Here is an 18,440-nt window from a genome sequence, read left to right as displayed (position 1 = left end):
TCATTTTCACTATAAAAAAAGTTGTACTTCTCTTTATACCCCTTTTAATGTAAAAGTTAAAATAACAAATTATTTAATGTTAAAATCTGTATGTATTCCTAACTTGCAAATTATAAGTAAGAAAATTAAGCAAATTATTATAAAAAAATCACCGACACATACAACACAAATAAGTAACACATTTCAAGAAAAATAAAATGAGCTTTAACCCGTTCGTTGAACGGGCCAAAATGCTAGTTTAGTTTATAAAATCTCAACATTGTACTTCCTCCGCTCTTTTATTATTGCACCACTTGTCTTTTAAGGAAATTTCACAAATATTGCACCATTTCCATTTAAAAAAACAAAATATGTGTGTTCACACTGTAAATATCCAATATATCCTTACTTTTAACACTTGATTCTTTATTTTATGTTTACATCACATGGCCTTATTTGTACTTTTACCCTTCTCTCTCCTCATTTTTCCCACTACCAAAAAATGTGAGCCCAACATGTATGGTGCAATAATAAAAAAACGGAGGAAGTATTATTTTTAAATAATCCTTGTGAGTTATTCGTTTTCTTTGGTCCCAACTTGTTATAACATCTTAAGCCTGTTTACTTTAGCTTAATTTCAGTTCAGCTCCAATCAATTCAGTTCAATTAAGCTCCAATCAGTTCAGTTCAGCTCCTAATTTCCTTCTCTTATAAAATATTCATCTGTACTCTATTCAGTTTAGTTTAGCTCTTATCAGTTTAGTTCAGCTTCAATCAGTTCAGTAAATGTGAACGGACCCTTACTTGGAATGGCAATATGTGATTGGTTAAATAAAAAACACACACACATAGCTAGGCATTTTCTTTTCCACCATCGGGTAGACGGGCACCCCACGACCATCATGGAAACCCTCCCCCCTCCCTTTCTCCACCACTGCAAAGGAGTGGTTGTTGTTAACCGGAGTCAAAGGGGAGGGAAACAATTTTAGTTAATCGGTTACCGATAATTTTTCTTGGTTGCTCTATTAATACTTGTACCTAGGGGTGAGCATGGGACGGGTACCCGTACCATTAGTACTAACGGTTCGGGTACCCAATAACCAATATCACTAAAAGTGATATCCATAACCCGAACTGATAAGTTCGGGTACCCGGACTTCGGGTACCCGGATTTTTGAAACGGTTATCGGGTACCCAATAAAGTATCCAATAGTGATAATAAAACTTAAAAAATTAGTTATTATGATATTTTTTAACACTAATTAACAACAATACCACATGATCTTGACCAAATTATTAATAACATTACTAATTATTGATATTATATAGTGATTACGAAGTAATGTAAGAGTTTCAATATTGAAAAGATAGATTTAAGTAGGAAAAAAAACAAAATAATTGCTTATCGGAACGGAACGGGAAACCATTAATTTTAAAATGATACCCAAAAACCATACCCGATAACAAATTATCAGAACGGGTACCCGAACCGTTATGGTTATCGGATCGGGTACCCTAATTTTTGGAACGGTAACGGAATGGATTTTCGGGTTTTCGGATAGTTTTGCTCAGCCGTACTTGTACCGTTTTTTTTTTTTTTAAAAAGCTTCAATATTCAAACTAAATTGAAATAATTGGGGATACTCCATGCTTGTTTAGCTTTGATTCTTTTTTCATTAATTAGATAGTTGTCATGTCAATCAATTAAGCAGAAATTATTATTGATTCACTTCTAATATCTACATCTCCTTATTCCTCAGATCTCATAATTACAAACTTTCCAATTTAAAAAACAATATTTTCAACCGGTGTAATGCTTTTGAATAATACCGTTTCAAAACCTTCTTTACTTATTCAAATTCATTTAAACTAGTCTTTTGGCCCGTGCAATGCACGGCTTGTTCGTAGAAAATTGCATTGAGAGATGATTAAGGAAATACCAATAAATAATTATGAGTGTAATATGTAAATGAAAACATAATTAAAGAAAAAAAAAATTGGGACTTTAATTTGAAATGAGACTTAATAGAAAGAAGATGGAGGGACTAAAATCAAAGAGAGAAAATAAAAAGGTTGAATTAAAGAGGGGAGATGAAGATGAAGTGTTTAATGAAAGAGTTAAGAAAAATTGTATAATTAAAAATAAAAAATGTAAAACGACATGTGGCACATTGAGTTGAAGAAGAAGATAGAGAAGTGTAATAGAATTATGACATATGTCTTTTTTGGTTTGCTTTTTTAAATACTAAGTATAGATATAGATTTGGCAAATTAATATCATGGGATTCATGGCAACTATTAAGATATTTAACAATGTAAATAGTAGAAAATTTTCTTTTTATCTATCAACCAATATTCAACTCCCATCCCTTTTTTTTATTGGTTGTTTTAGATCAATTTCACAATACAGTCAACTTTCACATTTATTTAATTAAATTGAATTGAGCTGAACTGAATAGAGCTGAAATGAATACTTTATGAGAGAAGGAAATTAGAAACTAAAATGAACTAAAATAAATTGATTGAAACTGAACTGAAATGAAATTAAGCTGAAGTGTCCTTAGTTGTTCGATTACACTTTACACAGAGGTAACACAACTCTTAACAAGTTTTATTTTCTAGACTAGAAGGGAGTCCAATAAAATAAAATAATAATAATAAAAAATACTACCTCCGTTTCTTATTATTTGTAACAAATAAATTTTTTATGTCTTACAAATAGTACCCATTTGTTACAAACAATAAGAAATGGGAGTAAAAAAATAAGAGAATAAAAGAAACAATGGTTTGTATTGGGTTTTAATTTTGTTCAGTTGCCCCAATGATTGTACGTACAAGAAATCTGAATTCTAAATGTCTACAAAACATAATTGAGATTTTTTTTTACTTGATTCCATTTTTTCATTAATTAGATGGTTGTCATGTCAATCCATTAGTAGAGGGGTACATGCGTCTTTTCATGTACTAGTTGAGGGGTACATGCATAATTTCCTTGCCGAACAGTAAAAACAAGTTGCAAACAGTAGTTGGACAGCTCACCAAAGATACTGAATAAATACCACACTTTTTCAATCTATTTACAGAAATGCCAGGAGATTAACAAAAAATTGTTGTATTGCCAGTTCTTGAACCAACTTCCCAAAATTTAAGAGTACAATCTTTTAAATTGATGTACTACTCATTCCAATTACTCCACTTCTAATTCTTTTTCAATCAGCCAAATTCAAGCTCATTAAATTAGCCAATTAATATTATGATAATGATTAAGATAAATCATACTCCATATCAAAGATATTACAATGTTCATTTGCCGTCTTTTTTACTCGTATTAGATAAGAAAACTAAATATGAAAATATTAGAGTAAAATTAACATTGATTATACTGATCAACGTGTGATTTTGTCATACATTATGTGCTTAATACTATTTTAAAAACATATTAAGTAATAATTTAACGTCTCGATTTATTTGTTAGTAAGATCTTTCTAATTAATTATTGACTAAAAAACTTGCCAGATAGATGAATTTTTTTATTTTATTTTATTTTTTTTAAAAAGGAGAAAGATGGATTATATTGATATGATAAATTAATTTAATATGCTAATTAAGAAATAATAAAGCTTCATATTAATCACATGCTAGTAGTTAACTATCGGGGCACAAACTAATTATAAAAGAGATTAACTTAAAATTTTATGTGACAAAACAAACTAATTTGCTTTAGCTTAATTATTATTTGAGTTGCTTTAATAGCTAGCTATTGGGACTCGGGACTCAAACTAGCTAGAAAAATACGTAGTAATTAGTTTAAAGATTTATGTGACGTGACAAGCTTATTTGACAATTAGCTTGTCATTGAAATTGCTCCACTCTTAGTTTAACGGTACGGTGCAAGGAAATTCTAAAAACATAATTGTGGATTATTTAATTTATTTAGATTTGGTTCCTTTTTCATTATTAGATGGTTCCTTTTTTTAGTATTTAGAATTCCTTTTTTCTTCCTCAAATAGTAGTGTGCAAGAAAATCTAAATTCTAAAAGTCTACAAAACATAATTGGGGATTAATTGCAAATTATTTTTCTAAATACTGAGCACATAATAACCCCAAAACTCCAATCCTATAATCTTGTGCATATTTATTTAGTTATTAATACAATAACCTCCAAATAACTTCCACTTTTTTTCTTTTTTTTTTTTTTTTTTTTTTTTTTTTTTTTTTTTACCTCTCCTATTTTTATACTATTTTGTGCATATTTATTTTTTATTTTTTTACCTCTCCTATTTTTATTTAGTTATCAATACACTCTAGTGATAATCTTCGATTTTGTAATAACTAGTTTCCAAACCAAGCTAAGCTTGGTCTATTGGTAAGGATTATACTTTCCAACCTTGAATTTAGAGGTTCAATCCCCATTAGTGGCACTTTGAGGGTGGGGAATCTCTTACCCTTCCCCCCCCCCCCCACTCTCAAAGTGTCTAAACCGCAAATATTGGACCAAAAAAACCGTGAGAGTTGAGGTTCGATTAGGGTCCTCTTTCTTACCGTTAAAAAAAATAAAAAACTAGTTTCCAAAATTTAGTTACGATGTTTCAACCAATGTGATGTTTTCAACCAATGTAATATTCATTCCTACATTCACATTCTTCAAAAAGTGTTGCACTTCAAATGTTTGTTGAACCCATTTTTTCAAGGATACATCATGTGATTCAAACAACGAGGATTAAGAAGAAATTTTGTCATCCAAAGAATCATTAAGGGGTGTAGAACTTGCAAACTGCAACCATTTAAAGTTAGTATTTTGCAAATTGTAGTCATTTAAAATTACAAAACAAACCCTAATGTTAACGATTCGTTAATTGCATCTTTGAAATTCTAATTGAAGGAACTAAAAACATTTAAAAGTATGTTGATGATTCAATGTGCGTCATTGATCCAACACAAGATATGCCCATGTTTTTCTCCCCTTTTGGTAGGTAAGATAAAGATTATATTCCTATATAGACAAAAACCTCACAAATTAACCTAGTTCAGTGTACCGAACTAAACACTTACGTATGGAGATAGCCGAATAGGCAAATCCCAACTTGATTATGTGTATTCGACCCCCTTCCTTTCCTTGAACAAGTATCTTAGGATATCATTTGTCAAATCTTGATAGTTTAACATATGTAGGACTCTTCCAAGATAAATTGAGGTTCCCAAATTATACTAATAGGATTGTGAGTCCATCATCTACACCAACATCCTCAAACCCAAAAAAACACTCAATCCCATCTCAACACCACTACTCTATTACTCTCTCTAACTTCCTCTTTGTTTAAGTATGCATTAATCCCAGAATCCAGAATTTACAGATCATAAACACCTACAAATTTCTGATCTGACCACGTGCTTTCCTCATCTAGAATAAACCCTAATTAAATATACACTTTCAATTCAACCAACATAATTCATATCTTCATCATCGTTGTCTTTTTTCAGATCCCAAGCTTAACCCACCTACAATTGTTGTCAGCTTACATATATTCACCATTCAAAATTTACCCATTTCCCCAAAACCCTCACTATTTCCTTAATTGCCCAGATTATTGCGCATAAACCCTAATTTTTGTTTTAATTTCTGGGTTTTACTATTTGAGTTACAAGGATGAAGGATAAGAAATCATCGAAATTGACCCATCAGCATCAGAATGGTCACGCATCTCCTTTTAAATTGGGCAAATTGTTTGATCCTGATGTTTCCTGGGATAAGGTTACTTTTTTATCTATGAAATTATTTATTCTTTTTCAAATTCTTTAATTTTTAGATAATAAATGCATGAATTCGATGTTTAAGAACTGTGTTTGTTAGTTAAGTTTGAGATCAATATGTTTGATTAATGATTATGTACAAGATTGGAGTTACCGAGTTAGTCCATCTTAGTGGGATTATTGGAGTTTCCGCCAATTTTCCAAATTAATGAGATTTATTGTAAGGTATAATTGATTATAATTGGTGTGGTTGATTTAGTTATTCTTAATTATAAGGATTGTGAAGCTTTACCAAATCAGTCAAATTATGGTTGATCCAAGTTATAGTCAATCTCAATGTGTAGGCTTGATGAAGGTTTATCTAATCTTAATAAACGGGATTTTGGGTTTTAGTACCAAATAACATTGAACTGATGAGTTAGTTAATCCATTCTCTGGTGAAATTACTATTGCTAGATTGTTTGTTTATCCGTATTGATCAATCGAATGTTACTCTTTAGAGTGTTTATGTATAGGTAAGAGAGTATGGGGTTACCTTTTGTCTATTTGAGCATGTCTTTTATTGATTGTTGAGCTGTTAATTTCTTCTTCAGGATCAACTGGGGGATGTTCTACATTGGACTCGACAAATCGTGGGCCTCGTGTGTGGTTTGATTTGGGGTGCGATCCCTTTGGTCGGAGGTGTATGGCTCATATTGTAAGTTGCTCTTAGAAATACTCCTATTATACAGACAGTGTTTTAGAGTGCATTTTGGTTTTACTATAACTGATTATTTCTGCATCAACATTTGCCTTGAATTATTTTGGCATGAATCTTCCAAATTAGCTGTTTTATATTTGTAAATCAATTTGCTCTTTCTGTAAACATTATAGAATATAACAGGTGGTCATTGCCATTTGTATTATAGATTTCATTATTGTGGCGTGTCTGTATCCTGTAAAATATTACGAGTACAGCGCATTTGTTCTCCTGATTGTATATAAGAATACCTTTTATATGTTGGATGATTATTTGCTTTTTTTATATTTGATTGGAAAATTCATGGGTTATGTGCAAATGTGAGCTTACTTAGTTGAGCAACTTTGAGTCTTTTGGGTTTTTTTTTTGTTTTTCTGAAGAGGCCAATACCTGGAACCCTTGTACATCTGTATTTTTCGTATCAATCTTATGTTCTTGTAGATACAGAAGTGACATTGTCTTTAACTCTATGACATGATCAGACATCTTGTAGGTTTTGTTCTTTTCACCTTGAAGCACCAAGCTTTAATAAATTTAATACTACCTTGTTGTATAAAGTTAAGATCATGACTACTACGTTGGAATAGGTTGAGGAAAAATAGGCGAAGTTTAGATAAGTTCAAGTAAGGGCTAAGTTCAAAGCGCAACTAAAATATTTTTGGATAGGGGCCTATAAGACCATAATATTCCTGAATAAGGAAAAATAAGCTCGTATAGCAGCTATTGTGCTAATAAGTTCTGATTGGGTTTCTTTAAGGAAATAATCTCAAATCCTAATTTTAGCTCTTTAGATTGTACTTGGGAGTTTCCTATGTCAGTGGGGTAATAAATGAAGAGCTGCCCAGATTATCTTCAAGGCTCTTTTGCCTGGACATAACTGAAATTCTAAAGTTGAGGCCATGTTATTATGATCTTTATATTTTAGGAATTAGGTTTCTGTCCATGTCATGTCATCATGTTTCTGTTCGATTGTCTCTGGCCCTTTTCTTCCTAATGATTCATTGTTCATTGCTTTCTGCTGTATGGTTACAGGTTCTTGGCTCTTTCCACTGCCATCGTGTATGGGTATTATGCATTGATACTGAAGGTTGACGAGGAAGAATATGGTGGTCATAGTGCTCTCCTCCAGGAAGGGCTTTTTGCATCAATGACTCTCTTTTTGGTAAGCCCCTTAGCCATCTCAACATAACATTCTAAATTCTTTCTGTTTGATCCATTGCTGGAAATTGAGTTCTCTCTCCTGTTTTTACAGCTTGCATGGATTCTAGTATACAGCTTGGGACACTTTTGATTGACTAGGTAGCAAGAATTATTCTTGATTGATATTGAGAGGAACTGGTGCCAAATTTTCTGATTTGCCCGGAACAGCTAGATGATTCCATTATTGCAGTTGTATGAAGTATTTGTTTAAAGTTTGTACTTTCTTAGTTTTATGTGAAGCACAAACTCGTTAGCATTTAAATTGATAGCAAAGTTCTTACTCGTCATCTCATGGAAGTATTAATAATTTTGATAACTTTGGCGTTCCTTCTTAAAGGGATCCAAAAAAGACTACCCCTTTGCCTTGTTGAAATAAAGATCCGATATGCCAATTGAATTTTGAATGTGATGCATTCCAATAGTGTACACAGGCTATCCAAAACTCAGATTCTCAGTTGACAGTGAACTTTAAAAATATCTCTCAAGCAGGTTGAGTAGTTTCACAGGGGAAACTGTTCTAATGATTTAATAGTTATTACATGCTTTATAGAGTAATTACCCTATCAATGGCTATCATTAAATTTGAAGAAATTAACTATAAATGTAAAATTAAACCTGAGCATCTCAATCATACAAATTCCATGCCAATGGAAAGAAATACTGAGATAGCTATCATAAAGCCGAGTGTCTTGGCATGTTCAATAACAAACTCAGACCAAGAAAATAATAAGAAAAGAAAAATAGGGAAATACTATGCACTATAGATTTCATACATGATACATGATATCGCAGATTTATACTTAGCTAGGGAGGAAGGAGGCTACAGTATGGTAATATGCTCACACTAATGTCCAACTGTATAAATTTGCTTTGTTGTATACTTGGAATTTTGTACTACCAGCCTGTGCTCAGCTTCAAAAGAATCATCCTACTGTACATGAACTCAAAATCACATTTAAGTATTTAACTCTCTCTTGCCCGGGTTATTATGTGAATGTTTAACGCCGGCGACTTCGTCTGTCAGATATCAGGTATACACGACCATGAACCCATCGTCTGCCAAGTTTTGAAATGGATTGCTGCAAAATGATAGATATAAGATATGTTACGCAATTTCAACACAATCTCCAAACTACATAAGCCAAAACCAAGTTAACCAACAATCTATAACATTAAACAGTCATGGTTAGTGAGTGGTTACATAGGGAGATGAAGGCCCGCATATAAATGGAACAAAAACTTGCTGATTCTATTTAATTCAAGATCTTGGGTTACATTGGTTCTTATGCTGTATATTGATGCAGTCAGAAAATGAAGTTGTAGCCACTTGTGACAACATACCAAAAATTGTCATCCAATCCACATTGTGAAGCTAAAGGAAACTGAATTTACCTCAGCTTTGGTGCGGAATTCAAGCCGACATTCACATACGTGACAATCTGATCTATGAGAAGAGCTATGGCTTTGATCTGACCTCACAAATGCAAAGACCTGGAAAATTTTGCCAGCAATATCTGTAAGAAAGATACTACTATGTACAAATCACTCTGATCCAATTATTACAATGAGGACAGCCTTAACAAATAATTTCTAGAGGTAAAAGTGCAAATTCAGTAAGCTAACCTCTTCTCCACAATTTGGACAAGCTCCTTTCAGCGCCACTAGATCATTCCGCCACAGGCCTCGTAGTGCTCTAGCTGAACAGTGAAGATGGGCATTAGACGACAGATGATTACTGGTGTGACTTAAACCATGATTGACCAAAGAAAGCAATATTGAAGAACCAAATCTTCCCCTTTCATCCTTAAACTTATTCATCAACCAAACTAGGATAATGATGGCCATCTATTTTTTTTTCTCCTTTTCTTTTTTTTATGACATTCAACCCAATAAACTTATTATTTCACTGCTCAAATAACTAATTTCCACTTGGTTTCACAAGTAACAAAACCTGTAGTAATGAAGAATGACATGACAATCTATATCTGTATTAACTGTATAAGATTTAATACATATGGCAGCTATATACTACGAGGTTGAAGGTCTAAGGGCACCCTGCTATTATACCAGTTTAATCAATTCAACAGACTAAAAGAGTAAATCAGTGGTAATGAAAAGGCTGGATGCAAAATTACCAGAAGCTGAAGCAATTGGGCAGCCAATAATGGAACCCAGAAGAATGAACAGCAGAGTGTTCAACATGCCAAGAAACTCAACTACAGCTGGATGGCTGCTGTAGACTGATTCTGAATTCAAAGCATCCTGATAAGCTAAGTTGATGGTGTATAACATAGGCACAAGGCATACCGCACCACCGAATGCAAGTATCAAAAACCACACGCTCGCCAAAGCAAACACCTGCGAAGGGTCTTCCTGCCCTACATACATGTCATTACATCTTCAACTAATATACAAATATCTTTCTATTTAACATGGAAATTGGAAAGCACTAACTAATTTCTTTTCAATGACAAAACTATAGTGAATAATACAGTTACACTTACAATTAAAAAAAGTTACAAAATTTCTAAACTAGGAACAAATTGGCATTAACAAAGGAGGAAGTAGTCAGAAGCTTTAGTTACAAATTACCAATTTCCTACTTTGCCTTTCTTTCCTTTTCTGTAATTTCCTCCAAATTTATTTATTCATCAATCTAACAGGAAAGTGAAGTATGTTTCGTGCCTATGACAGCACATGCGATAACTAGCCAATTCCAACCAATGTAGAAATGTGGCTACACTACAACAGGTATAACACCATAAACGGTCTGTGCACAGCAATTATCAGAGATCTTGATTAAGTATTTTAAAAGTCAACTGATATGTGCCTACATACTTGCAAAGGTGATAAGAGGACAGTCTTACTAGTCCCCAAACAATCTTACACGCCACATCCTTCAAAACTCAACAATTTGCCTAGCATTTTCATCTGCTCCCCCCTACCATCCCAAAAATGTTTATACAGATTATCATGATGGGCATCACAAGAGTATATAACAGATAATTTGCACTACATCCTTAAAATTGCCCTAGACTGCAGGCCAATAATGAAAACATAGATTACTAACCTTAACCTTATTTCAAAAGGTAACCGAGGCAGAGGAATAAAATTATAACACATTCAGTCTAACGAGGTCAAATGCTCAATTTTAATTATTTTTTTCAGGTCACAAACACACAAAGAACAATGATTTGGTACTTCTTAGTAACAATAAGCAGATACTAAAGTGACTTGCTTACACAAAGGGCTTTGATACATCAAAATAGGTAGAAGTTGTCGAACTCCTCTCTAAGCCAGAAAAGAACAAAATGCCACAAGTCATATTGCATTATTTTTCTTAAAGTAAAAACTCAATTCAGACAGAATGTCTACACCATCACACTGATATAGCTTAGTTACATAATCATCGTTACCTCGTAATATATAAGAATTAGATTGGTCAAGACCTCTTTTTAGTAGCATTTTCACCCTTTTCCCTTTACACTTTCGGATTTAACAAATAACAATCCTTATTCAATACTTCAATTCTTTCGAGCAAGTTCGTGTCAATCCAAGGCCGGGTCAATTTTTGAAAAGTCTATCAAATTCCAGTTATGCTTTTGTAAATAAAATAGCAGAAACACATTTAATCAGCATAATTCAACTTTCCACGAGTCGCTTAAACAGATAATTGTAGTAGAAATAACAACAAATTGAAAGAAAGTAGTTCACCTGAGCATCAGCATAAGTAGATTGCCGGCGTAAACTACACCTTGGATACTTCATCACGTATTTCGACCCATACCACCTCAATTTCAACTGTTCCACCATCAAACCACCACAAATTCATCAATAATTCAACAAATCAATTCAATCAAATTTATTCCTAATTTAACAAAATTAAATCATTTCAACTAACCTCAACTCTATCAAACATGTCATCCATTATCAACGGTTTCCCACTGTAATACGAATCCTTCGCCTATCCATTTCAAAAAAAAAAAATCAAGACTAAAATCAATAAAACCATGAATTACACTGATTCAATCATGAAGAACTGATAATACCTGGCGATAAAGAGCTTCTAGAGTTTCTTGACTAGCTGTTTCAACAGGACCGACGAAAATACATGAAGGACCTTCGGAAATCACCGGAGTTTGGAAGGCGGCGCAAGTAGACAATCCGCCGCCGGCGACATAGCAGCGGTGGCTGAAGACGCCGGAGGAAGAAAATTTCAGCCGGAAAAATTTTCCGGCGACGGAGTTAGGAGGTATGATTAACCGAGTTGGTGAGAGAGAAGTACGAGGTGCTCCGGCCATTGATGGTTAGAGAGAGAAAGTAAGAGAGAGAAAATGAGAGGTTTGTTTGTGTGGATAATGTGAGGTTTACACGCGACCTTTACGGTGTCGTTCGAGTAAGAGAACGGAATTTATGATTGATTTTTCTTTTAATTTTTTTTGAGGTGGTGGACGAAAATGCCCTTTTGTGGTCAGGATTGGATGGATGTTTAAATGGGCTGCTCTAATATCTGAGTGATGGCCCACATATGATTGAGTGGGTCAATGTGAAAAAATGGGGTCAAAAAATGCGTTTGCCGGGAGTCGAACCCGGGTCTATTGCTTGGAAGGCAATTATCCTAACCGTTGGACTACAAACGCTGTTGATGTTATCATAGTAAGGTCCAAAATTATAATGTTGGCTATTATTGATTTAAGCTGAACCATATAAAGTAAAATTAGATGATTTCAACCACCTCAATGGACTCTCGCGATATCGTAGGGTTTAATGTTTATAGGAAGTAGTGACCTGTTTCCTTTCCAGATTTGAAAAGTCGAAAATTGTCCAAAATTAAAGGTTGTAATCCACTCTTTTAGACCAATTTCGAGAAAATTTTCCAAAAATAAGTTGAATGGAAGAGGTGTCCCTCGGGGTCATGTAAGCTGATTTGGAACCATAAGACACGTATCGATACCTTTATAAAATTGAGTTTGAAACAACTATGTGGCTATTTCGAAATTATTTTGCAATTGTAGTGACTACTGAAGGGAAGCAATAGATGATTGTCAAATTTATATCACCAAATTTTCAGCATGGGGTTTTATTAAGGTTTCGGGAATTTGTGTTTAAAAAAAAAAAAGGTGTCGGGAATTCATCATTTTCAATATTATTGTTGATAGTTTTCAAATTTATTACGAGTACTTACCATTATATTTCCTTATGCTATCAATTTTATTTTATACTATTATGTGGTTAGCTACTTACTACATACTCAAACATGCATGAATCTTGCTTTCACTTAAAAAGTTGGCATCCCATGCTTGAACATAAACCATGCCATCGATTTGATTTGTAACAAGTTGATTTTGCATTTTACATGAGTGCTTAGCATAATGTTCATTGATAATTCTACTCGAGCATACATTAGAATTTGCATTTTACATGAGTGCTTAACATAAGGTCCATTGATTTCTTTTCTTATTGCACTTATAATACATAGTAAGAGTTTTGATCTGTAACAAGTTTGATCATGCTACATTAGCAACACAAGAGCAGGAAACAAAGAATTGTACTTGTATTCATTTAGTAAAATAAATCAATCCCCTTAGATTTTTCCTACAAAAACTACCAAATACAAAAAATTGCAAGAAAAAACTCATCTACTAAACAAAATCTGATTAAACTAAAAATTTGTGAAGTTCCTAGAATCAAAAGAACCAGAAAAATAAGGATCCCATTCATGTTCCTCCAACTTCCCAAGCCACCTATATTTCCATGCTTGCCTTTCATCATAACCAAAACTATCATCCCTCCCATTTCTCATGTCTTCCTTAATCCTTCTAACTCTCTCCAACACCCCCTTCACCGTGACGTCGAATGCATCTTCCAAACCCTCTAACTTACACCTTGGATCAGCATATATTATCTTAGGAATAAGGTTTATAATCACTTCTCTCATTTTTTCAACTCTTTGAGCAGAAATTTTCTCCAACACCTTTTGTATGCTAACTTTACCATCTCTTACCTCATACATAGGGATAAAAACTGAGTACTTAGTAAACTCCCTAGGGAGATGCCACAAGTATTGAATGTAAGCCGAACCCGGGTGGAAGAAAACGGGTATACAACCCGCAAGTATCGAATCGAAAGTGGATCTTCTAGTATAAGAGTCTCCTGGAGGCTGCAAGCAGAAATGGGAGCTTTGAAACATCTTCATTAATTCAGCTGGTTTATGACACTTATTCTTCCAATTATTGCAGTGAATCATCATACATTTCTTGGAACTCTCACATTGGTTGATCAATTGGTTACGGATCGAATCAGGTCTATCGGGTCTTGGAGCCCCGGCAAAACAAAATAAATTTCTTCTCTTTTGTTTACTCATTCTATATTGCCATTGAAAAACATCTGCATCATTTGAAGGGTGAAAATAAGTAGGATATGGTATCCCAAAATCATTGCTATTCCAAGGCGACGATTCGATCACTAAACCCGTCATGTTTCTAGCTTCAGGTAAGTAAAGGAATTTAGTTCCCCAATCTGGATCATTCTTATTTGCTGACCTCCTAAAATCCCATGTTATTCTTCCTGCAGCAAAGAAATGATCTCTTCCCCACCATCTCTTCCACTCTGGCTTCCTCTTTAGTAGTCTTACTAACTCGAACCCACCCGAGTCTCTTATATCGGAGTCTGTGTTCCACAAGTGTCGTGCTACGTCGAGTCCTGTGTAGAATGGTACAAAGATGGCTGATGCAATAGAAGAGTCATTTGTTAAGCAATCATATTGCTTCATTCTATTATGGAAGATCACTTCTAGTAAGAATTGGTTAGTTGCAAACCATCCATGTTCGGAGAAAACACGGTCCGAGTTTGGAAGCTCAGGGCCTAGACCTGAGTTCCTTACATATTGGCACATATCCATCCATAAGTCAAGAGACTTGCAATCCCTTAGTAAGTCTACATTGAACCTTCTAGGGAGTGTGTGTACATAAATGTAGCGCCCCGAGCAGGATTTTGGGTTAGAATTTTGTGCCGCTTTGCATACCCGGGGTGGTGGTAGAGGTGGGGATGGCGGTGGTGGAGATGGCGGTGGTGGTGATGGTGATGGTGGTGGTGGTGGAGGAGGAGGCGAGACATCGGATTTCTCTTCACCTTCATTGTTGTTCCATGATGATTCTTGATTGTAATTTGTATTGACTACTTGTGTGTTTGGCAAATTCTTAGGAGGTTTCCTCCTTTTAGGTCTCCCTTTCCTTCTCTTCTTCTTAAGAGTTGGAAATTGTTGTTGTTTCTCCATCATTGTTTCCTTAGCTACTGCCGTTTCTTTGATGATTTCATCTTGATCGCTCTTCTCGATAACTTTAATAGATGACTTATGATCACTGCCTTCAACAAGATCCTTTATATTCACATCTAAAAGCTTATCAATCTCATCATCCCCTGTTTCCTCTGTTTTTGCCTCTGTTTCTTCTTGTATTTCCCCTGTTTTTTCCTCTGTTTCTTCTTGTATTTCCCCTGTTTTTTCCTCAGTTTGCTCTGTTTCTTCCCTAATGCTAGTATTGTTGTTGGCATTACTTTCATCTAAAGTGGAACTAATACTTTCGGTATATCTAGGGTTAGGAATAATTGGAATCTCATGTTGGTAATTTACAGAATATACGTAAAATTTTGCTAAAGAAGCTACACTATCGATCAAAGACGAATAATTTAGGCAAATCAAAAGTGACCATATTGTGAATAAGGATATAATAAGCAACCATAATCTATTCTTACATATTGCCATGGTTGTTTTATGCACCTTTCCGCGATGAGCTCTCGCTCTCCGGTGTATCATCAATCTCTTTAAGATGAATCAAGATGAATATGGAGGACATAGGATTCAATAAGAATAGTTGTAACATGAAATAACCTTAAGATTAAATCACATTAAAAATAAAGTTTGATTCATAATATTGAAGATTTTCATGAATACAATGTTGGTAAGGAGAGTGATTTTTTTTATTTTTGGCTGAAAATGAGGAACAAAAGAGGAGGAAGCTGAAACTTTCAATGTTTTTTAAGAATTTGGACTGAATTAACCTATTTTGTAGGCTATCACTTGTCACATAAGTTGTAATTTTCAGAAATTATAGTTGCTTTTCTCATTCTAACACCATTCTAGGATCGAGTATGGGTTTAATTGTGTAGTGTACGGGTTATATAATGCATGGTTGTAAGTATTTCGACTTTTTTTAGGATGAAATTTATGAAGTAGCTCTTAAACAACTAGAACAATTATATATATGCAGGGAACATATCTAATTTTTTCTCAAAAACAACTGTCTAGGAATGATAAATAGCCAATATATTTCCCAAAGGGAGAAATGGACAAATATACGTAATTTAAACTAAGAAATCAAGAATTATTACGTTTTTCGTTCATTTAAACTACTCACCACAGTTGTTTCAAAAAAAAAAAAAAAAAAAAAAAATCTACTAACCATGGTCAAATACTATAATTATATGGGTTTCAAGGAAAACAAATCAACAATGATATGAGAAAGAATCAAGAGGTTAAAACAAATATATCCATGAAGACCATGATCACCAAGAAATCAAGAATAGTTACGAGTACTTGTACATTATTTGTGGTCAAATGCAAACAATAGAATATTTGGCATGTGTAGCAAAGGAAAGAATGTACTAAAAAGAATCTCCCATTAATTAGATAGATCATAGATGTAAAATGCCACAAAATATATGATTTGATATCATACAATAGAAATGTCAAAATGTAAATAAATTACTCCTATAATTTCCCTTTTATTAATTTTTTTTTTTCTTACTAATTTTACTATCCCCTTGAAAAATAATGATCCCACTCATGATTTTCTACCCCTCCAAAAAAATTGTACTTCCAAGAAAGATCTTCAGGAAAATCATCAGATAAAACAGAATTATTCTCTGTTGTAATTCGGCTCAAAACTCCCTTCACTGCAATATCAAATGCATCTTCAAATTTCTCTAATCTTGAATTAGGATTTGCATATATCACATTTGGAATCAACTTAATGACCTCTTCTCTCATAGCTACCGCCTTTTCTTTTGGTATTTCTAGTAACCTTTTCTCAATGGCAAACTCCCCTTTAGTTATATCTTCCATTGGTATAAACACTGAATAACTTGTATAATTCTTCGGAAAATGCCACAAGTATTGCACGTAAGCTGAAGCCGGGTGGAAAAAAACAGGAATGCACCCTGCTAAAATCGAGTCAAATGCTGATCTTCGAGTGTATGAGTCCCCTGGAGGTTGTAAGCAAAAGATTGAGCTTTGAAACAATCTCATAACAGTCTCTGGCTTATCACAATTCTTAGTGTTCGCGTCACATCTTACAAACTTGCAATGTTTACCTTTCGAGCCTAAACATTGGTTGATAATTTCGTTCCTTATAGAATCCTTAAGCTCTGGCCTAGGAGCACCAGCAAAGGAAAACAAATAAGGCCTTTGCTTTTGCATCATTTTTTCTTGCCAATGATATACCTCATCATCACTTGAAGGGTGAAAATACGTAGGATAAGGTATCGCGAAGTCAGTGTTGCTCCAAGGGCTTGATTCGATCACTAAATTAGTCATGTTCTTAACCTCAGGTAGGTTGAACAAACTATTCCCCCAATCCAACTTGTTATCTCTTGCTCTTCTAAAATCCCATGACACCCTTCCGGCTACTAAAAAATGGTCGCGTCCCCACATTTTCTTCCACTCGGGTTTTCCCTTGAGGTACTCAACTACTTCCATAGACGCGTTATCTCTAACCTTAGTCTCGTAATCATCCCATAAGTACCTCCCTACATCTAGCCCTGCATAAAATGGCACATACACCGCGGATGCCTTAGAAGAAATATTAGTCAAGCATCGATATTGCTTCATTCTATTATGAAATATGACCTCTAAAGAAAATTGGTTTGTAACAAACCAATTACGAGTACTAGAATAGTTTAACCCCGGTCCAAGACCGAAGTCTGTAAGGTACTCACACATGTTAACCCATTTGTTAAGAGTACTGCAATTTTCGAGCAAATCTTCGTTAAACTTCCTAGGAAGATCTTGTATATAAATGTATCTTCCTTCACATTCATCGGATTTTTCTACAAGTCTTCCTTGATCTTTCACATAATCAATATCGAAAGTACTGCTATTAATAGAAAACACGGTACTAATATTGGCCAAGTAGGAGAGATTTGTGCCATTAAGAAACGGCGAAGAATTGAAATAGGCTAATAAAAAAGTAAGAATTAGAAAAGTAAAGAGAACAAACCAAGTAACGATGCTAGTGGTTTTACTACTACCAAGTGTTGTTTCGTTGTGTTTTAGTTGGGAGTAAAATGCTTTGTTTGAGGACATATTTGGCTTCCTAATTTGATCGAATTTTCGATATAGTATAGTTTTGTGCATAAAAGGGAATCGTTGCGAAAGTGTAGAGCAAGAAATGAGAATGTGGGAAGTCGGTGTTGCAAGTGAGGAAGAATCCCTTGAGTTCTAATGTAAGAATAGCGTGGAATAAGGGTTTTAGTCTCTTATAGAGAGTAAGAAAGCCATAATTAACGTTTTTTTATAATTAATTGCACGTTAATCAAACAGTATGATGTGATAAAGAAATAATTTCTTGACTTAATTTGATGATCATCGTTAATTAGCAAAGGTTATGCGAATATATTTTCTTGTATTTAGCTCGTGTTTATCAAATTTTAGCATTTTAAAGAATTCCTTTGTCGAGACATAATCATCCGTTCATCACATGGTTCTGCTTCTAT

The 18,440-nt window shown here is 34.0% G+C and overlaps 4 protein-coding genes and 1 non-coding gene across 5 annotated transcripts; 1 reads left to right on the top strand and 4 right to left on the bottom strand.

The window, feature by feature from the left end:
* Positions 1-5,185: 5,185 nt before the first annotated feature.
* Positions 5,186-7,950, top strand: LOC145620348 (uncharacterized). Its single transcript, XM_081675015.1, has 4 exons — positions 5,186-5,732; positions 6,325-6,428; positions 7,503-7,632; positions 7,723-7,950. Exons 1-4 carry the CDS (start codon positions 5,628-5,630, stop codon positions 7,759-7,761), a joined length of 378 nt encoding a protein of 125 aa, XP_081531141.1. The 5' UTR covers positions 5,186-5,627; the 3' UTR covers positions 7,762-7,950.
* Positions 7,951-8,251: 301 nt separating this feature from the next.
* Positions 8,252-12,066, bottom strand: LOC145620341 (uncharacterized). The gene is made up of 7 exons (XM_081675003.1): positions 11,720-12,066; positions 11,572-11,634; positions 11,385-11,471; positions 9,806-10,043; positions 9,294-9,367; positions 9,063-9,161; positions 8,252-8,749 (listed from the first exon to the last, which is right to left on the bottom strand). The coding sequence occupies exons 1-7, from the start codon at positions 11,969-11,971 to the stop codon at positions 8,669-8,671; spliced, it is 894 nt and encodes a 297-aa protein (XP_081531129.1). The 5' UTR covers positions 11,972-12,066; the 3' UTR covers positions 8,252-8,668.
* A 172-nt stretch (positions 12,067-12,238) lies between these two features.
* On the bottom strand, positions 12,239-12,310 carry TRNAG-UCC (transfer RNA glycine (anticodon UCC)). Its single transcript has one exon. It is a non-coding gene; the product is annotated as a tRNA-Gly (tRNA).
* A 1,022-nt stretch (positions 12,311-13,332) lies between these two features.
* Positions 13,333-15,554, bottom strand: LOC145620332 (xyloglucan galactosyltransferase KATAMARI1 homolog). The gene has a single exon (XM_081674990.1). The coding sequence runs from the start codon at positions 15,481-15,483 to the stop codon at positions 13,333-13,335; it is 2,151 nt and encodes a 716-aa protein (XP_081531116.1). The 5' UTR covers positions 15,484-15,554.
* Positions 15,555-16,482: 928 nt separating this feature from the next.
* Positions 16,483-18,030, bottom strand: LOC145625529 (putative xyloglucan galactosyltransferase GT11). Its single transcript, XM_081678545.1, has one exon. The coding sequence runs from the start codon at positions 18,028-18,030 to the stop codon at positions 16,483-16,485; it is 1,548 nt and encodes a 515-aa protein (XP_081534671.1).
* Between the last annotated feature and the right edge of the window lie 410 nt (positions 18,031-18,440).

This window comes from Chenopodium album, chromosome 3 (genome assembly GCF_948465745.1).
Source record: "Chenopodium album chromosome 3, dcCheAlbu1.1, whole genome shotgun sequence".
Taxonomy (NCBI): Eukaryota; Viridiplantae; Streptophyta; class Magnoliopsida; order Caryophyllales; family Amaranthaceae; genus Chenopodium; species Chenopodium album.
The sequence above is the reverse complement of the archived record's forward strand: the minus strand, read 5'-3'. Positions and strand labels throughout refer to the sequence as shown.